We start from the raw sequence: 19,145 nt of genomic DNA, 5'->3' as shown, positions 1-19,145 counted from the left end.
GGTGGCCAACCACGGCCAACCACCCCTTTTTATTTTTTAATTTATTTATTAATTTTTTATCATTTTAATTTTAATTTTAAAATTAATAAATTTTAAACAATAAAAAATTAAAATAGGCTATGCTACCTATGATTAAAATTGCTAAAAGATGAACTTTTTAGTGCAACCAAGCATTTTTCTATATTATTGTGTTTCCTTCTATTTTTGAATTATACATTAACATCTTTTAAATGACATGTAAAATTACCATACACTCAATTTAGAGATTATGATAGAAAAATTGAAAACTAGAATAAAAATTAAACTCAATTTTCTTTGAATATTTAGCTTGCTGTGAGGAAGAATGTAATTTAGAGATTGTGATAGAAAAAATGAAATAAATAATAAATAATAATAACAATATCTCTGTTCATTTTCAGCTTTCTTTGTTTATAACAATTAAATATTTCTTTATCAAAAAAAAAAAAAACAATTAAATATTTCAATTATCATCTGGTTTGTTCAATTATTTAAATCGTTTAATTTGCTTGGGTTTTCTGAGGATTGGATTGGGACAGGTCTTATGCATTTTATTGTTTAATAATGAGTCTTCTTTTTCGTCTTTCTTCGCTGAATAAACAATTCATTTTGTTGATTTTTAATGAAAATTACTCAATTATCTTGAGAAAATAGTGACACATAGATTGCATTGGGACCCATAGGCTAACAATTTATATGAAACGTATGATATTAGTTATTAAATAATTAAACTTAATTGTAGTTAATATAGTAAGTGCCATGTAATCCGACATGTTGGTTTGTAAGTAAAACCTACAAGAATTTTCAAATTAATTTAAAAGCAATTATAGAAAAAATTCTATAATGCCAAACATTTTTTCCAAACCCGTCTACCTCAAGATATTAAAGGGGAAGAATTATTCCTCTTTAGAGTCAAACATGATAATGAGCAATGGCCATTATTTCTTCCACTAACCTTACAATTCAAATCAAAGAAGAAATAGGAGTCAATTCAAGGAGGCGATTGACGGTCATTTGCCAAACGCGGATAACGTGTTTGCTAAGGTGTCCGTCTTTTTAGTAGGTCTAACTAATGACCCAAAAAATAAAAAATAAAAACCAAAAAACTAATGACAATTAGAATCCGTTTGAAATTGCGTTTTTAAATAAATAATCTATGCAATTTTAAAAAGTGGAGATTTCAAAAACGCAATTTTTAAAATCGCACTCTCAAACAAGCTCTTAATCAATTATAATCAACTTACGCTTTGCCCAAGTGGTTCAATTAACTTACTTTGCCAACCACTCCAATTATGTAGGGTCGTGGCGAATGTTAAGTGAGCTAAATCAGTAAGGGAATCCCGAGAATTTAATGTAAGGGTAATGCTACATATATTTTCACTTTCTTATTTGTACTCCCATTCTCACCATTGAATTTAAAATACAATATTATTAGATTTTGATCTACAGGTAATATTAGGAGCTACTAAGGGTGTATAAAAATGAGAGTGTATAGCATTAATCTTTGATGTAAATCACATTTTTCCAAGAAACCAGGAGGAATAAAAGGAAATTTCAGATCGCATAGAATTTCAAACATGGCATTGAAAGTACAACTGTTCAACAGCTGATTAAAACAATAATGAAAGAATTGAAACTCTCTACCATCACCTCAACGGCTCTCTACAAGTTTTTTTTTTTTTTTAAAAAAAAAAAAAAAAAAAAAAAAAAAATTAGAAAAGAGAAACGGCAAACTCTTGAGCTGCAATTGCTTCGCTCGAATCAGGACGTTACACTTCCACTGCTCCCATATGCTGCAGATTAGAAGCATTTCCTGTGTACAATAGATGGACCAGATTCATCGTACTCTGCCTTAGCGATCCACATCTGCATTCCAAATATAAAACAATATCCTCCTCCCATAAGTAAAAATCCGCAGAATTAAGATATCAAGTCTGATTATATTAATAAAATATAATGGATATCAGAATATAAAATAGCATACCTGCTGGAAAGTACTGAGAGATGCCAAGATGGAGCCACCAATCCACACACTGTACTTTCTCTCAGGTGGAGCAACCACCTTGATTTTCATGCTGTTGGGAGCCAAAGCAGTGATTTCCTTGCTCATTCTATCAGCAATGCCTGGGAACATGGTAGATCCACCACTAAGCACAATGTTTCCATACAAATCCTTCCTAATATCAACATCACACTTCATGATAGAGTTGTATGTGGTTTCATGAATTCCTGCAGCCTCCATTCCTATCATGGATGGCTGGAAAAGGACTTCTGGGCATCGGAAACGCTCAGCACCAATGGTGATCACCTGCCCATCAGGCAATTCATAGCTCTTCTCAACGGAGGAACTAGTCTTTGCAGTTTCAAGCTCTTGCTCATAGTCAAGTGCTATATATGCCAACTTCTCCTTCATGTCCCTCACAATTTCACGCTCGGCTGTGGTGGTGAATGAGTAACCACGCTCAGTAAGGATTTTCATTAGGGCATCAGTGAGGTCACGACCTGCTAAGTCAAGACGGAGGATGGCATGTGGGAGGGCATACCCCTCATAAATGGGGACTGTGTGGCTGACACCATCTCCAGAGTCCAAAACAATACCTGCACAATTTTAAAAACACTTATTGAATGTTCATGAGGAAAAAGAAAAAGGAATCCTAGAGGTTCATTCCATACACTAGATTAGAACTCTACACTCAAATCATTTTTTTTTTTGGATTAAAATAACATAATTAAATTTTGAATCACGATTTATGTGTCTAATATCATAAATACACCTAAACCAACAGATATGAGTTATGAGGATGCCTAACTACAATGGGCTGCTTTCCGAATTAGCTTCATATACCAAATAGTCCTCTCTCTCTCTCTCTCTCTCTCTCTCTCTCTAAAACACACTTCTACTTCTGTTTTCCAATATGTAGGTACACCAGATTTTGGGTCAATTTGACATTGGCCTCTAGCCAACTATCTAAACTCTTCTAAATGTCGACACAATATGCATAGGTAACTTCATCAATTAATTCAGGTCATTCTATAGAGTGGCCCCTGATTGCAACTGACTTAAATCAGCAAGATGGTAAATCACTCCAAATTCTTACCAGTTGTACGACCACTGGCATAGAGGGAGAGAACAGCTTGGATGGCAACATACATAGCAGGAGTATTGAAGGTCTCAAACATAATTTGAGTCATTTTCTCACGGTTAGCCTTTGGGTTGAGAGGTGCTTCAGTGAGCAAAACTGGGTGTTCTTCTGGGGCAACACGAAGTTCATTGTAGAAGGTGTGGTGCCAAATCTTCTCCATGTCATCCCAGTTGCTCACAATACCATGCTCAATTGGGTATTTCAGAGTTAATATACCACGCTTAGACTGAGCCTCATCCCCAACATATGCATCTTTCTGGCCCATGCCAACCATCACACCAGTGTGACGTGGGCGACCAACAATGCTAGGAAACACAGCCCTTGGAGCATCATCTCCAGCAAATCCAGCCTAAAAGTTGATAATAAAATAGAAGAACATTTATTAGTGTTCCAATAATATAATGGACACTTATGAAAGAAAGAAGTCATGAAAGACTTGGCACATTAATTTAACAAGCAAATTTTGGGGACAAAAGCATCACGACATCGTACCTTGACCATTCCTGTTCCATTGTCACAGACAAGTGGCTGGATATCATCAGCTTCTGCCATCTTCTATCACCAGGTGGCAAAAATTAACAATTGGAATTTAGAATAATAGGATACAAGAAATAAACAAGAAGTGAAGGAAAAAAGCTAGAGAGAACACAATTTAATTAGCCATAACTTATGCAAAGTAACTGAATCCACATTCAACATCATATCCTAATACATTGATGCTAATGATTTCACCTAGATGGTGGATCATTTGCATTGAACCCGTATCACATTAATTTCTTTTTCCATTATCAAGCAGCAAAAGAAGGCTACAAAAGTAGGGGTACCCTTCCCAACCTAAAACCATCCCCTTCCCATAGGCAGGATAAACACGATGACCCCCTTATGAAGGAGGAGAGCTTGGCCACAACAGGCAGCAGCGATTCGATATTCAACTATTAAAAACATAGAAATTCACCATTCATATGAAATGTTCATGTAATAGAACCCTATATAATTCATCCCTACACATTTGTAGAACACAATTGCAACCAAAAATGTATTTAATATATAGATTGCCATTTTATGAACCGAGGAAGGTAGAGAATTGTATGCTCAGATTGGCATGTGAAACATTACAAATGAACATGAAATGCTACATTTGCCTGGACCTATCACCTAGAGAATTCTGAGTACAATATAAAAGGAGTAGCACATTGTTTACTGTTATTATACTATTACATCTTCCAATTCAATCAGATACCGGAAAGAATATTATCTATCAGAATTTAATTAGTTTGATGTAATAAAGGCAAAAATATTGGAAATAATATCGAACAATTTTTTTTCAAAAGTTGCATGGGTTCAATTGTTCAAAATTTAATTCAAAAACGAGAGAGATATTCCACCTTTTCCTTAAGAAGAATTAATGAAGAATGTTAAAAATAAAATGATTATAAGCTCGCTTTACGACTGTGCTAATCGGAAATGAATGTTCCATACACATCCCTACTACACATTTTAACATTCCAATAAGCATTCCACCATAAATACACTAATGATAGAACAAATTAAGATCTATATCTGATAAAAGCAGCAGAATCAAATGCATTGGTATTCACGTTATGCAACCGAAATAAATAAAAATATAAATTCTACCAAATCCACTAAGAAATATCATATTAACAAAAAATCAAAGCTATAAACAAACAAGTTTTCCCAAAATTCATCACAGGATAAAAATGTAACCAATCCACAATGAAAAATGCGAATAATGTCCATGGATCGATCAATCTCGTAATGCCAATCACGATCGAATCATCACAAAAATGCACATCAAAGTGACAGCGATCATACAATCCAGATTCAGAATTCGAAATGAAGATTCCAAACTGTGATTTATGCAGATCACACACTTCAATATGATTCACTGACGAAGCGAAAAAGTGATACTCCGTTTGGTTGCCGAGAAACCGCGGAAAAAGGATATGAAGAAGTTCAGAACCAGCATTATCTTTTCCTTTCCGACGTTTTCTCGGCAACCAATCGGAATGCAAGAGAAAAAATGGGATCAAGTGCGGAAGAGAATTCACCTGAAGAAAAGACCTGCGATCTCAGCTGCCCGCCCTAGGGTTCAAAATAAAATGAGAACGACCAAATGAAACTCTAATCCAAATGAAATTTCCTGTAAATGAACTCTCACGAGCTATTTGTATTCGATTCTGGCCGTCCGATACTGTACACGAGATTGAGGGTTTGGACGACGCGTGTCATGGTGACTCTGATCCCCGTGGATCCAGGCTGTTTGAAACGCCTTTTGTCAATATGTCTGGGAAAGTACTAAATTAACCTTGTGCAATTCCCGGTTATCTCTTTGAAGAAACCGACTCAGGAAAGGCCAGAATGCAGGCCCAATTTTCAATGGATCATGTGCTTCAATTCAAAAACAGGAGGGCCTAAATTTGGACCTCGATTATTCAATTTGTGTGAGTGTGTTTTTTTTTAATCAAATTGGGAAATAATTAAAAAGGATCAAAATAATGAGCTTCCCAATAATAAACCAAAATAATAATAATGAAGTACAACCAAATAGTAAGAAATGGGCTAGATAAGTGACATGATTAGGGTGAAAAGGCGGACCGCCCACTAACCGCTAATCGCTTCTGAAGGCGATTAGGAAAAATCGCTAACCGCCTAGGTGGTTGTAGATAGTGGTGTTAGGTTTTGAAAAAACCAATAACCACTAACCGCCTTTATATATATAAATCTAGAAATGATGTTGTATGTAGTAGCATATTATTATATTATCATAAAAACGACGTCATTTTTTTTTTAGGTAACTTGTCAAATTTTTTTTAAAAAAAGCAGTTAGCGGTTAGTAGGTTATTAACCGCTAACCGCCGGTTAACCACATAGGCAGTTAGCGAAAGCGGTTAATGGATTTACTAATTGCCTAGGAGGTTACGGTTAACGATTTTAGTCAATAACCGCTAACCGTAACCATCTTTTCACCCTTAGTCATGATCTTCTAAGGAAGGGTTTCATAAAGGGGTTACAAAGGCAAAATAATCACAAATTGGAGCAAACCTATCTAAAACCCCGCTAGAAAACTACAACCACTACCGGAAGGGAAGGAAGTTAAAGCAGGAAAGTGACTAACAAAATTTGAATCGGGAGCAGTTGAGGAGGTAGGATAAGTCTCCTCTACAATTTGTGTTGTTTTGTTCTGTATTTTAAGAGATTGAGATCTTTTACATGTAGAGTGCGATTGAATTTGCTAATTTTGCAGGCTAAACACTCATTAAAAAAAAAAAAAAATCGTAGAAATTATTCTATTTAAGAATACATTTGAAAAAAATAATGACTTAAAAATGCAAAAAAATTACGTTTTCGCATAGCAAGCAAAATGGAGCATTTTTAGATACACTTGATTTTTTTTAGGAAATAAATAATTCATTGATTAATTCGAGCCTTGCTCAGTACGTACAAGTTCCTGAATACTATAAGAAAAATCAGCCTGCCATGATACGTCTTGGCCTAAAGAAAGAGCTAGATTCGCAAGGTTATGAGCCACTCCATTTCCTCTCGGTATACATGATTAACCCTCCACTCCATGCACTTGATTTTAAAGGTAGTTTAAGGCACTATTTTTTCAAATTGCAGACTTTACCGGAGCAATTAACTACATTTTTATAAAAGTATTTTCATTAACTACATTTTAAAATCGCTATTTTTTCAAACAGCATGTTTTAACACGTCTAAATCAAATGAACAGTACTTAAGCTATTTTCATATTTGAATTAAATAATTCAGATTATACCATCTCATGCTTTACCACCTCCAGATTATTCATTTATAATATAATAATAATAATAATAAAAGGCTTATAATTATATAAATATCACCCGATTTACAATATCTTTCCAAACTGAAGATTGCGTTAATGTCCCTACCAAACTACTAAAAATTTGCAATGTAGCCTAATTTCTTGTAAAAAGACAAAAGGGCCATAATTGTTTCCAATAAAACAAAAATATTCATAGACATTATTTAAAAAAAAAAAAGAAAAGAAAAGAAAACTAAAATCTAAAAATAAATAAATAAATAAATAAATATATAAGTTGTAATGAGAGTGGCTGAATCACTCAATAACCATTGGAGGTGTTTCGGCCACCCATTCAAAAACAAATTTAGGCCATTTGGGGGTGGCCAAACCACCCATGAGTGGCTCCCTGGGGATGCATGATTTGACCACCTCCTGCTATACCCTCCCCCCAACCCCCCAGTTTTTATTTTATTTTATAAAAAAGTTCGTTTTAAGAATTTGTTGATTTTTATTTTTATTAAGTGTATTTTTGTCATTGGGGGTACATTGCAATTTTTTTGGTAAATTAGGGACAATATTAATACAATCTTTAGTTTTGGGTGACATTATAAAGTGGGTGGTAGTTTAAGGAGAATATGTATAATTTTTCCTTTCCTTAAAAAAATAAATTAAAAAAAAAAAAAGTGCAATTTTTTCATTAATGTTATATCCTTGGTAGGCCATGGTGCTGCTCCTCTGACTTTAAAGTTAAGGTATTTTAGGGAGAATGATCATGGCCGTTGATTTGTGTTAAGAGTGAACTACTAAAAAGAAGACACTCAATTATTGGGTTAGTAGCTTTGTGGATATGAAAGCTGTGCAATTCCTCATAATCTTCTCACTTAAAGACATCCTAGGATTAATCCACTGTTGATTATCATAGAAGAGATAACCGTCCAGTCTTTGATCAACACAAAAACTCAGCTCTCCTCGTTCATGGAAGATAAACTTTTAAAAGTCTGATTCATAACCCGCAGGAAAATAGTTAATAACATGGTTGTACGTACACATACATCAACAGTCTTTTTTTTTAAGTCAGCCGATATGACAAAAATGTGATAAATAAATGTGAAAAATAACATTACTCTTTTCAAATTAACCTTACAAGTTGCAAGATCTCATGTTTCTTCGGGCTGGTACAAGTGTGTTAAGTCAAGCAAACTTGGAATTCCAAAAAACTAGCAAGAATGGCATCTCAAATTTATGCTGATGGTGATTGTAGACTCTTAGACCTCGTTTGGTTCGCGAAATGTCTAGTCCATTGGAAAAGGATTAGCTACTACTGGGAATAGAAAAGTGTGGAATAGATTAGCTATTCCTATTCCTTTGTTTGGTTGTAATGCTATAATAGACTAGCTAATCTTATTCATTCGTTTGGTACAATACAATATGTTGGTGAATTGAATCATATTGTGATCAAATTTTCTAAAATACCTTTATAATACAAATATAATTTATATTATTAAGGACTTTCATTCTTTCTTCTTTTTTTTTTCTTTTTGCAATTATGCTACAAAATTATTTATATATAAAAAAAATATATAGTTGGAGAAAACATAATCAAACCTAATCTTGAAATCAAAAAAATATAGTTGGAGAATGTAAAGAGAATCAAAAGAAATCAGAAAACATATTATATATTTGTATTTTATAAAAACCTTTCAGATTTTGTTTCTCCATCAAAGAAAAAAAAAACTGAGAAAAAGAGATTCGGAGAAACAGAATAAAAAAAAAGAAAAAGAAAAAGAAGTACATAAATAAAAAAAAACAGAGAAACGGATAGAAGAAAATCAGAGAGAAACAATACAGAAAATTAAAAGAAATCAAAAAAAAAAAAAAACTTGAGAAACGGTATAGAGAAGGGAGACGACATAGAGAAAAAAAAAAATCTGTTTGCACTTGCAGAAAAAACTGTACCAGAAGAATTAGAGAGAAAATAGAAAGAGAAATAGAAAAAGGGAGAGAACGAAATATAGAGATAGAGAAAAGAGAAACGAAGATATATATATATATATATATAGAGAGAGAGAGAGAGAGAGAGAGAGAGAGAAATATAAATGAATCAAAGAGAAAGAACGAAATTTAATCCTACAAGTGGAGTTTTTTGTAGCAATTTACACAATTAATTTAATTCCACTTGAAAGGATTAGCTAAGCCACTCATTTTTAAGTGGCTTAGCTAACCCTGTGTGTATGGGATTGGTAGTCCCATGAGAATAGATTAGTCCCAGGAATAGAGTGTTACCAAACAAAGGACGAGTTATACCTAGTGTTAACTAGTCCAATTCAATGGTCTATTCCACAAACCAAACGGGGCCTTAGGAATAGATGGAATATCAGTTGACTACATGACGGTGTCATGACTTTATCATATCTGACAAACATCCATGTTAACGTTGTTGGTTCTGACCATTATCAATTATATATTTGATGGTAGAGAATTGTGTTTATTAGAAAAGGTAGGTAATCCTGTCTCAGCTGCCTTAATTGATTGAAAGACTACTTGGTTGACGAGTTATTTTTACACAATCAGTAATGGAGATTTGCACATTAGTTGAATGACAAGTAATTCAAACAGAATGTTTAAAAAAGAAAAAGAAAAGTAACATGATATATTCTTGCTTATCTCAAAAGTAATCACATGAAATATTTAACTCAGATATAATTAATTGAAGACAAAAAATAATCTTAAACTTGAGTAGACAAAACATAATGCGTTTAATAATCTTCTGACATGATCACCAAGAGATCTGCTTTAGAACAATTTGAACTGGGACTTGGTTGCATGCATCATATACCTCAAAAACCTCAATCTTAACCTCACACAGCAAAAAATTACTATCCAAACTTGCTCAACATATTGGTTTGGCCCGTATTAATGTAGTTTATACTTTATGTATGATTTTTGTTGGCACAATAAATTTATTATAAGCCCACTTTGGCACATCGACTGCATGAAAAATAATCATAAGATCGACTGACATCCTGGCTCCCGCAACATGAAAAAATTCGAAGATCATATTCAAGGCCTCTCTTTAAAAGGACATGCAACCCTAAAATGATAGAGAATAGTCTCACTTAAGTAATTTTTCTCTTTATTTTGCAGGTGACCTATTTCCAATCCAGCGGTCGAAAACTCAGGTGTGAGAATTGAATTATAGGTTAAATGCATCGTCCGTCCCACTCCCCCCACAGGGTCATTACTTGATAATAATTTGTCAATAAACCCAGTACTTAGTTCCTCGTAATCAATCAACCGTCAATGATAAAGTTGGGGGAGAGACATAAAGTTAAAGAACATGTTAGTGGAATTAATGGTCATCTTTCCCAAGGACAGCTAATTTTCATTGTACCACCTTCTCCATCGTACGTTGAGGCCTACCAATATAGTTTACTTGCTTAAAGTTACGAACAAATATATATATATATATATATATATATATATTGAAGGGATTGTCAGCTTTAGATAAAATGCCAAAAAATAAAATAAAATGAAAAGATGGCGGGAAAATGGAGGGAGAAATAGAGATGAAATTGAGGGAAGATGATTGTTAGAGATGGGACATGATGATCGGAGATGGGAAGCAAAATGATTAAGCATGAACATGAGAAGCAATTATGTGGCATGAGAGTGTGTGTCACTTTTGTTTTTAAGGATCACACCCCACATTATCATAACATGTTCATCCTTTTACCCACAATTGCATTAATAAAGTACTAATGAGTTGTTTTAGGGGGTGATTAAAGGGAATCAAATTAATTTTATATTTTATGGCCCTCTACTTCCGACTCTTTTCATTTATGCCCTCCCTCCCTCCCTCCACTTTGATGCTACCTAGCTTGTATCCTTAAGTTTTCATACACTAAGACATGACTCCGCTTATTAATGGTTTATTTGACCCTCTTTTTTTTAGAGTGTTTTAATGTTACATAAAGATGAAAGAGTATTTTTAAGTATTTTGTGAATGCTTTGTGTTTAATGTTGCTTATTAATTCTTTTTGTTTTCAAAAAATAAAACAAAAGAGAACGCATAAAAGTTTTATCAAACGAAGTCATTTCATTTTGCTACATTAGTATCTTAAAAGACTAAGAACTGAGAAAGATCACTCAGTGAATCGCACCTGAATAATTTTTCGTTGAATTTAACAAAAAAATCTTAACGAATGAGGCTAAGTGAAAAAGTGTATGAAGTTTGAAGGAGACAATATTGCAAATTGAGTGACAGTTAGAGGAATAATAATATTTAAAAAAAAAAAAAATTTAAAAAGGCACTAAATTGGCCAGATTAGGGTATTGATGGAAACTCTGTGGTAGACTAAAAATAAATAAAGAGTTGGGGAAGAAATGGAAAACCCACAACATCAGAAGCCGCAAGTGCTGTAACAGTGTGTGTGGTCCTCAAATTAATTGGCACCCTTATCTTTGCACGACATGCGGTGAAATCCAAGCGATCTAATGGGGTCCCTTACTTTACACTCAAGAAAGACTTCCATCTCGTCATTTTCTCATCTCAAGAGATACTATAGATACCAGTAATGCTTATCTTCAGATTTTTATTTTTTTATTTTTTATGTTCTGACATAACATATTTTAAATTAATTTTTATATTAAATATTTAAAAAAGTGAATAATATTATTTAATAAATTATTATATAACTGTAATACAAAATAAGCTCTTAAATTTATATTTGTAAAAAAATAAAAATAAAAATTAATCTTTATTGCCACATCATCTGTTAATCGTATAATAATTTTATAATAATTTATTACATAACATTTTTAAAATAATAAAAAAAATATTTAAAACATGCAACACCGACCAATATTATAAAATAAATATTAATAAATAGTAACATTACCCTAAAAACAAAGGGCTATGACAAGACTTTAGCTTTCTCTCTTGTTGTTTTGACAAAGGGACTTTAGCTTTTTGAATCCGTGTTCACATTGACTTTTGGAGTTTTCGTTATGGTTACTTTTCATAAAATTTAGATTCATCAATTCTTTTCATTCATTTCCCTTCCTCGGAGTGTGTTTAGCTTCTCATAATTTATGAGATGACCATTTCTTATATTATAATAATATTTCTATTTAATTGTTCTTATTATTACTTCTCAACATCTTAAAATTAATAAACTAAATTATTCGCAAATTTATATTCTAGGGAAAAATTATATGTATTTCCCTTAAATGTATTCCTCATTTGCAATCATTTTCAAATTTTTAAAGCCGACAATTGATCCCATTTAAATTATACACTTTCGTTTTGCGTTCTCTTATAGCATTTTCTGTTAACTTGGACAAAAAATACATCATGTGACAGAGGGTATAATGCACAATTCAATTCACATGTGGGTCACGTGATGCATTTTTCATACAAGTTAACTGAAAATGCTAACAGGAGACAAACTGAATTTATTGGGTAATTTGAGGGAGTCAATTGTTACTTTTAAAAGTTAAAGGGGGTGATTGCAAAAGTGGTGTAATTTCAAGAGGGGTAACGGTAGTTTTTCTTATATTTGATTATAGTTCATATTATGTTATCAATATACACTTAAAATTATCATAAACACATATAAAAGATGATGATTAACCACTATTCAACAGGCCATATATTTTATATTATATGGTACCAAATAGGACCAATAACCTTTAATTAATATTAGGGAAACTTCGTCCCCAATGGGTAGATCAATCAGTTGTGGACCTGACTTATGAAGTGGAGGTCACTAGTTCGAATCTCTCCTCCCCCCTCTTGTGTGGACATGTCAAAAAAAAAAAAATATTAGAGAAACTTCACTTACCCCTAGATGTTTCGGACTTTTATAGTCATACCCTTAAAATTTAAAAAGTTGCAATACTAGGTTCTTATGTTTCAAAATTTTGCAATGTCGCATCTCTGTTATAGGATTTTTCGTTAAATCATAACGGAAGATGTTAAAATTTCCAAAATACCCATGTTTAAAAAAAAGTTAAAAAAGAAAAAAGAAAAAAGAAGGCTGGTAGTGGGTTTGTTTGTTTGTTTTTTTTAATTTTAATTATAGGTAGTTTTATTAGTTTTACATGGGTATAAAAGACATTTCACCTTTATACAGTCTGATTTAACTCTAAACCCTAATGGCAATGATGAAATTTTAAAATTTTGAAACATAAAAACCCAGCATTACAACTTTTTAAGTCTAATATATTATGACTACGAAAGTGCCGAAACATATGAGCGGTAAGTGAAGGCTCCCTTAATATTGACTTGTTATCCAATATTAAAACATTAGCATTTAATATATGTGCATGATAACAACAAAAAAAAAAAAATTGTTTTGGTGACAATTGGGTCATTTTCTTTTATCACATTCTATTCTATACAAGATGTATATATATAAGTGAGTCCTATATATGTGAGACAGTGAGTACGTACGTGTTTTCACCACATTATGTTATATATGTTGCAATTGCTATTATAAGATGTAAATCAAATGGTCCTATATATAATATGTTTAAAAGGAAAGGTTGCGCGCATTTGTTACACAATATTGACCGTAGGTTAAATAAATAAATGAATGGCCTAGACATATATAGTCTATAACATAAAGAGCTATAATTGAATGATCGATCGATATCCCTCGGTTCCTCTCAAGTTCAACGCGGATCGAGAATCCTAAGCGACCTTAATTGTCGTCCACGACCCATAACGTGAAAACGACGTTCGCTGGGACCCCATGTGAAAATGTCCCGTGGAATGCAGCCAAGGCAGCCTTCTAATGCAAAATGGTGGCACCAACCGGCAACATTTAGACTTATTGTATATGATGTGGTCTAGCTGAGTGGTGGGGTTCTTATTACGCTTGTCTACATATTTCAGCTCTCATCTTTATCTTCTATTCTGTGAACCCAATAGTCAAAAATTAAAAATTAAAATGCCAGAATATATCTTATAAACCAACTCTGAAAACACCCTAAAACAGATATTACAATACAATAATAATAATAATAATAATAATAATAAATGGACAATATATATGACTTATAAAAGACAACCCCAAAAAAAAAAGGTAGAGAAAATGAAGAGAGGAAAAGAGAAGGAAAAGAGGGGGACCACGGACTCAGACGGAGGAGGCGAGTGTATCCCTCCTCCCCGACCAGTACTCATTGTGGGGAGATAGGTCTATCACTAGGAGTAAATAAACTCTCACACAAGAAGAGAAGGAGAGCTTCTATATATTAAATGTGTAATTTAATTATAAGATGATGTTAGATTGATGATATTGTTGACAACTTTTCCTCTAACTCACTCTATCCTACTCTTATATTTTTCTTTCTCTCCTGACATGTTACACATCTCTCTCTTTAGTTTCTAACAAACCGCTAAGGCTAGTTATGACATTTCCTGTTTATCTTTTCCTACCAAACTCTAATATATATATATATATATATATATTAGAAATGTTTTATACCACACATTTACCTTAATATGTTAATATGACAAAGTATAGTAATATTTGGATCGGCCTTTAAACTAAAAATAGGATCTTTGACAATCAGAATCAAAAAGCATTATTATTTTGATACAAGATAACAAGATAAGGGCTATGAAAAATTACTTTTTATTTATTTTATTGTGTCCAAGGCTCGGAAGACGAATGAACCCTCCTAGAGTACTTGTACAAATATTTCCATTTTCCAATTCGATTAAAAAAAAAAAAAAAAAAAAACCCATTAATTACTATATCCAAACACGTTAGTATAGTGAAATAAAAGCAAGATCGGTACATAGCAATGCTTTTTCTTTTTCTTTTTTTTTCTCAAGAACTTAGGCCAATTATATATGTAGTTTCATATAAAGAGCGCCAAGCATGAAGCATTGTAGATTGGTGGTTTGCCCACAATTGGCATCATATATACATTGTCTTGAGCTTGAGGCCAATTTAAAGGACGGCAAAAGCACATCCACAAAAAAATAAAAAAAAATAAAAAAACTCAGAGAAAAGCTGCAAAAAAGGTTTTCCTTTTTACAAGGAGAAGAATATGCAGGAATTAAAAGTTTTTTAACCAACCAAAAACCAGATCCAGAGAGATCCTTTAAAAATATCGTGGCGAAATGAGAATTTGGAGCCTGGAATAACATGCACGTTAACATCAGTAGGTTTTTCTGTAGTAAACCACGTGCATAGATGCATCAAAGTTCGTAGAAATCAGAAAGAAAAAAGAAAAGAAAAAAGCGATTGCTTAAAAGAGATTAATGGCTGACTTGTAGAAGAAATGAAACCGGCCCCCACCCTCACCCCAGAGAGAGAAAGAGATGTGAATATTTGCATTGGATCCTTCGCCGAAGTGGGTTTAAAGCCTCCCACCTTCTCTCTCTCTCTCTCTCTCTCTCTCTCTCTCTTTTAAGAACATCTCGTTGGCTAAAGTCCAAAGAAAGGCTGAAAGAAATCGCTTAAAAAACTACAACAGATGGTGATTTTATGATTATATTCTCAGGCAATTACATTTTTATATCATCCATTTTTGGTCTTCACATGTACTCTGATCAGTTCAAGTCACTTTCATTCATGGGTGTCTCCGATTCTCAGATGTTTCTCTCTGAGAAAGATCTCAATGCCATGGAATTCAACTTCCTAGTACCACCCACGTTGGAATTTCAAGAAGATCATCAAAAGCCAGAAGAAGAAGAAGAAGAAGAAGAAAAGAAGAAGAAGAAGATCAAAATTCCTTCTGTTATTGTAGGAGAATTCAGAGACGTCGAAGATGATGAAGATGGGTTCAAGACTCCAACTTCTTTGGATCACAAAATCCCGGTGATCCTTCAGTGCCCGCCTGCACCAAGAAAACCCAAAACTATTCCATTGACAAAACGAAAAGCTACTCGACAAAGAATTCTGCTTGATCTGTCAAACGACATTGAAGCATTATTTCCTCCAGCTCTTCTAGTAGATCTTAGTCGTGGTAAGATCAAGAAAATTAGACAAGAACAAGATGAAACCATATCATGATCGATGGTTTTATCTATATGTTATGTGAAGCTCATCTTATGTTCTCTCTCTCTCTCTTTTTTTTTTTTTAGTGGAATTTCCACATAGAATGGCATTAATTCTCTACCTATGGAAATGATATGTTGTCATCGATCGATGTTCTTTCTTCTTCATTTTCATATTTTATATATAATTAAGCTGATTTCTTTTCCGATTTTCGGTTTTGAATTTTATCAAGGAAATGATCTGGCACTAGACCCAGATCTGAGTTTCTCTAAAAGTGTATGTGCAAAATATGAAAACTAAATTATATATATACATAGGATACCCTATTTAAGTGCACTGTGATTCTTCTGAATCCTAGGTGTAATATTGTTTCTTAGGAGGTCTTTGATCTCTCTCTGAACTCAGAATTGGGTTGCTTTGACTTTGTTTGAGAAGATGAAATTAGGTAGCTCCATTGACTTTCCCAAAAGCAGCAAAACATCCTCAATTGTGCAGGTTTTGAGAAAACCCATGTGGGATATATATTCCCTCAGGCTCAGGGACAGAAATTATCCAATGGGTGTACTCAACTCAAAAGGGGTTTTTCTCTAACTCCAAGGTTGTTTCTGCCTCCTCTTTACCGCATCAAGAAGGGATATCCTCTTTTGTTGCTTCCACTCCTCTACTTCGTATGTTGCCTTTTATAGCATGAGATGACAGATAAATTATTGGAACCTGCAAAAGGAAAGTCTTAACTATCAATTCCATCCACAGCTGACCCGACTGCAGGTTGAAGGGTAGGTAGCTGCTGCTGCCTGCTGGGTTTCGTGAATTCGATCGATTTTTTATTTATTTATTATTATTATTTTTTTGTCTCAAGGAATTTTGGTTTCAAGAAATAAGGCCCCTTTTTCTTTTGTTTTGAGACTGACAAGGCACTTCATATGCTAAAATATAGATGTAAATCAGGCAGCCACAATCATGAAGTTCGATCATTAGTGAAGACGAAGCAGGAAGAATAGTTTCTCTCCAAAGTTTGTGTCATTGTTTTAATGCGCTAAGAAGCAGGTTGGACCACAAATGTGGAGTACTAAACAAGGAATCACATGTTAAAAAGCGTAAGGGCGACAAACCCTGCATGTAGGGTAACAATTCGTTCATGTTCAAGACTTTGCCTGTCAGGTTTAAATCGTGTTGAGATATATATATATATATATATATATATATATATATATATATATTAATTATAATTTAACTTATTTAATTAAATGTAAGTAAAAATTTTTAATTTTACAATTTTTTAATTTTAACCCTCTAATTTCGTGTTGTGTTCATATCGGATTGTGTCAAATATTGCTAAGTAATAAATGTTGCTTGGTAAGTTAAATCATGTCAAGATATAAGTATACTACCATATATATCAATCCTAACTTAATCCATTTAAATAAATAGGTCAGGTATGTAAACTCTTTATAGGTCATGTCACTACTTATATGCATGATATGCTTGTCCGATTTGGGTTGGAGGTAGATTCATTTGAAATTTTTAAATTATTAAATTTTGTTTAAGCATTGAAGTTTTCATCTTTCTGAATTGAATATAGTACAGAAATTTAAAAATAGGAAGTTTTTATGGGTCAATGGTCTTTCGTTTGTCTTCGAGTAGTAAGCATTATCATGAAGTTTTTGAATGTTTTCGAGAGTTTCAAGGTTTTCATATTTTGACCCACCTGCCGGCTGAATATAATATCTTTATTTAGTGTAACGGTATATTCAAATTTGAAAGGAGAAGGGTAGGTCTTAGAATAAGGGTCCAAGCAAACTCGATATAGGTTCGTACGTATAAGTTCGACTCATTTTTGACTCGATTATTAAATGAACTGTTCGTGAACACAAATCTTGGCTTGAATATTAAATGATACAATCTCGGCTCAACTCGATTAGGTTCGTGAGACATATATATAGTAAGTAACAAATAATTAATTATAAGGATAAGTTGTAGTTAAAATAAATAGAATGGGCATAAATCAAGTCTTTTGTGACCTCCAATAAAAGAAAGACATATCAACGTGTATGAAAAAAAAAAAGAAAAAAAAGAGAGAGAGAGAGAAAGAGAAAAACACCTAATTATTTGCTATTCGATTCCACAATCTTTTTCTAAACACAAATACCTCACGAATCACAGCAACCAGATTGCCTGAGACCTTGTTGGCGATAGTGTTTCGCGCAGTTCGCTTGTCCAATCCGATCTTGAGAAATGACTCCAAGTGCTTCCCCTTATTGAAGTTCTCACCCTTTCCCGTCATTCCATAAGAACACAATAGACCCAAGGCTTTGGTACTGCGTAACTTGGCGGCACTACCCAAAAAAAAAAAAAAAAATCCAGGTTTAATGACATTTGAATAATGATGCTTATGGCTCAAAAATGTCATTATTCAACTAGTGACGTTCGAATAGTGATTACTTCAAAAAGACTCTAATTATAAAGATTGGAATTCGAGTTAATGACAATTGAATAGTAAAAAAGTACGTCACTAAAAGGTGACATTTTAGCTCACAAGTTGCCTTCTAAAAGGTGAGTTGTGAATAGTAGACATCACCATCTAGAATGTGACATTTTCACTATTCACACGTCACCTTTGAGAACGTGGCATGTGAACAGTGCATGTCACCTTCTAGAAGGTGACGTGTTCACTATTCACATGTTGCTACCCTTTAAAAAATTATAAAAAAAATAATTTTTACCAATATATATATATATAACAAATAAAAAATAAAACAAATTCAAATAAAATTTAAATAATAATAAAACAAAAATAGAGCAGCAGCCACCCCACATTGGGGGTGGGGGTGGCCCGTAGGGCACCCCTAGCCTTGAGGGTGGCCCGCAAGCCACCCTAGAGGTGGCCGTGCCACCCGTAGTCACCTCTAGGGTGGCTTGGGGGCCACCCTTTCCCTCAGGGGTGGCTACCGGTGTGGCAGCAAACCAGCAGCCACCTAGCTACCTGATTTATTTACTTTTTAAAAATAAGTTTTAGGGAAAACTTCATTTTGACCCCTTGAACTTCCACTCGATTTTACAAACTCCTCCTGAACTTCTAAATCTCTCATTTTGGATCCTTGAACTTTCAATTACTCTCAATGTGGACTACTCCGTCAGATTTTAAATGTTACATGATGTTTATACTCC

General features: G+C 33.4%; 2 protein-coding genes across 2 annotated transcripts; one reads left to right on the top strand and one right to left on the bottom strand.

Moving 5' to 3' along the window:
• Positions 1-1,715: 1,715 nt before the first annotated feature.
• Positions 1,716-5,313, bottom strand: LOC132163366 (actin-1). Its single transcript, XM_059573629.2, has 5 exons — positions 5,231-5,313; positions 3,654-3,726; positions 3,117-3,510; positions 2,003-2,616; positions 1,716-1,884 (listed from the first exon to the last, which is right to left on the bottom strand). Exons 2-5 carry the CDS (start codon positions 3,711-3,713, stop codon positions 1,819-1,821), a joined length of 1,134 nt encoding a protein of 377 aa, XP_059429612.1. The 5' UTR covers positions 3,714-3,726; positions 5,231-5,313; the 3' UTR covers positions 1,716-1,818.
• A 10,057-nt stretch (positions 5,314-15,370) lies between these two features.
• Positions 15,371-16,122, top strand: LOC132164504 (uncharacterized). The gene has a single exon (XM_059575026.2). The coding sequence runs from the start codon at positions 15,465-15,467 to the stop codon at positions 15,990-15,992; it is 528 nt and encodes a 175-aa protein (XP_059431009.2). The 5' UTR covers positions 15,371-15,464; the 3' UTR covers positions 15,993-16,122.
• Positions 16,123-19,145: the final 3,023 nt, after the last annotated feature.

This window comes from Corylus avellana, chromosome 8 (assembly GCF_965113065.1).
Source record: "Corylus avellana chromosome 8, dhCorAvel1.hap1.2, whole genome shotgun sequence".
NCBI lineage: Eukaryota > Viridiplantae > Streptophyta > Magnoliopsida > Fagales > Betulaceae > Corylus > Corylus avellana.
Note: the sequence above shows the minus strand (reverse complement) of the source record. Positions and strands in the feature narration are given on the sequence as shown.

Coding starts and splice junctions, on each gene's coding strand:
- LOC132164504 (XM_059575026.2), top strand. CDS start 15,465: ATGATTATATTCTCAGGCAATTACATTTTTATATCATCCATTTTTGGT.
- LOC132163366 (XM_059573629.2), bottom strand. CDS start 3,713: ATGGCAGAAGCTGATGATATCCAGCCACTTGTCTGTGACAATGGAACA. Junction 3,511..3,653: donor ATGGAACAGGAATGGTCAAG/GTACGATGTCGT, acceptor ATCAACTTTTAG/GCTGGATTTGCTGGAGATGA. Junction 2,617..3,116: donor TGCCAGTGGTCGTACAACTG/GTAAGAATTTGG, acceptor AAAATTGTGCAG/GTATTGTTTTGGACTCTGGA.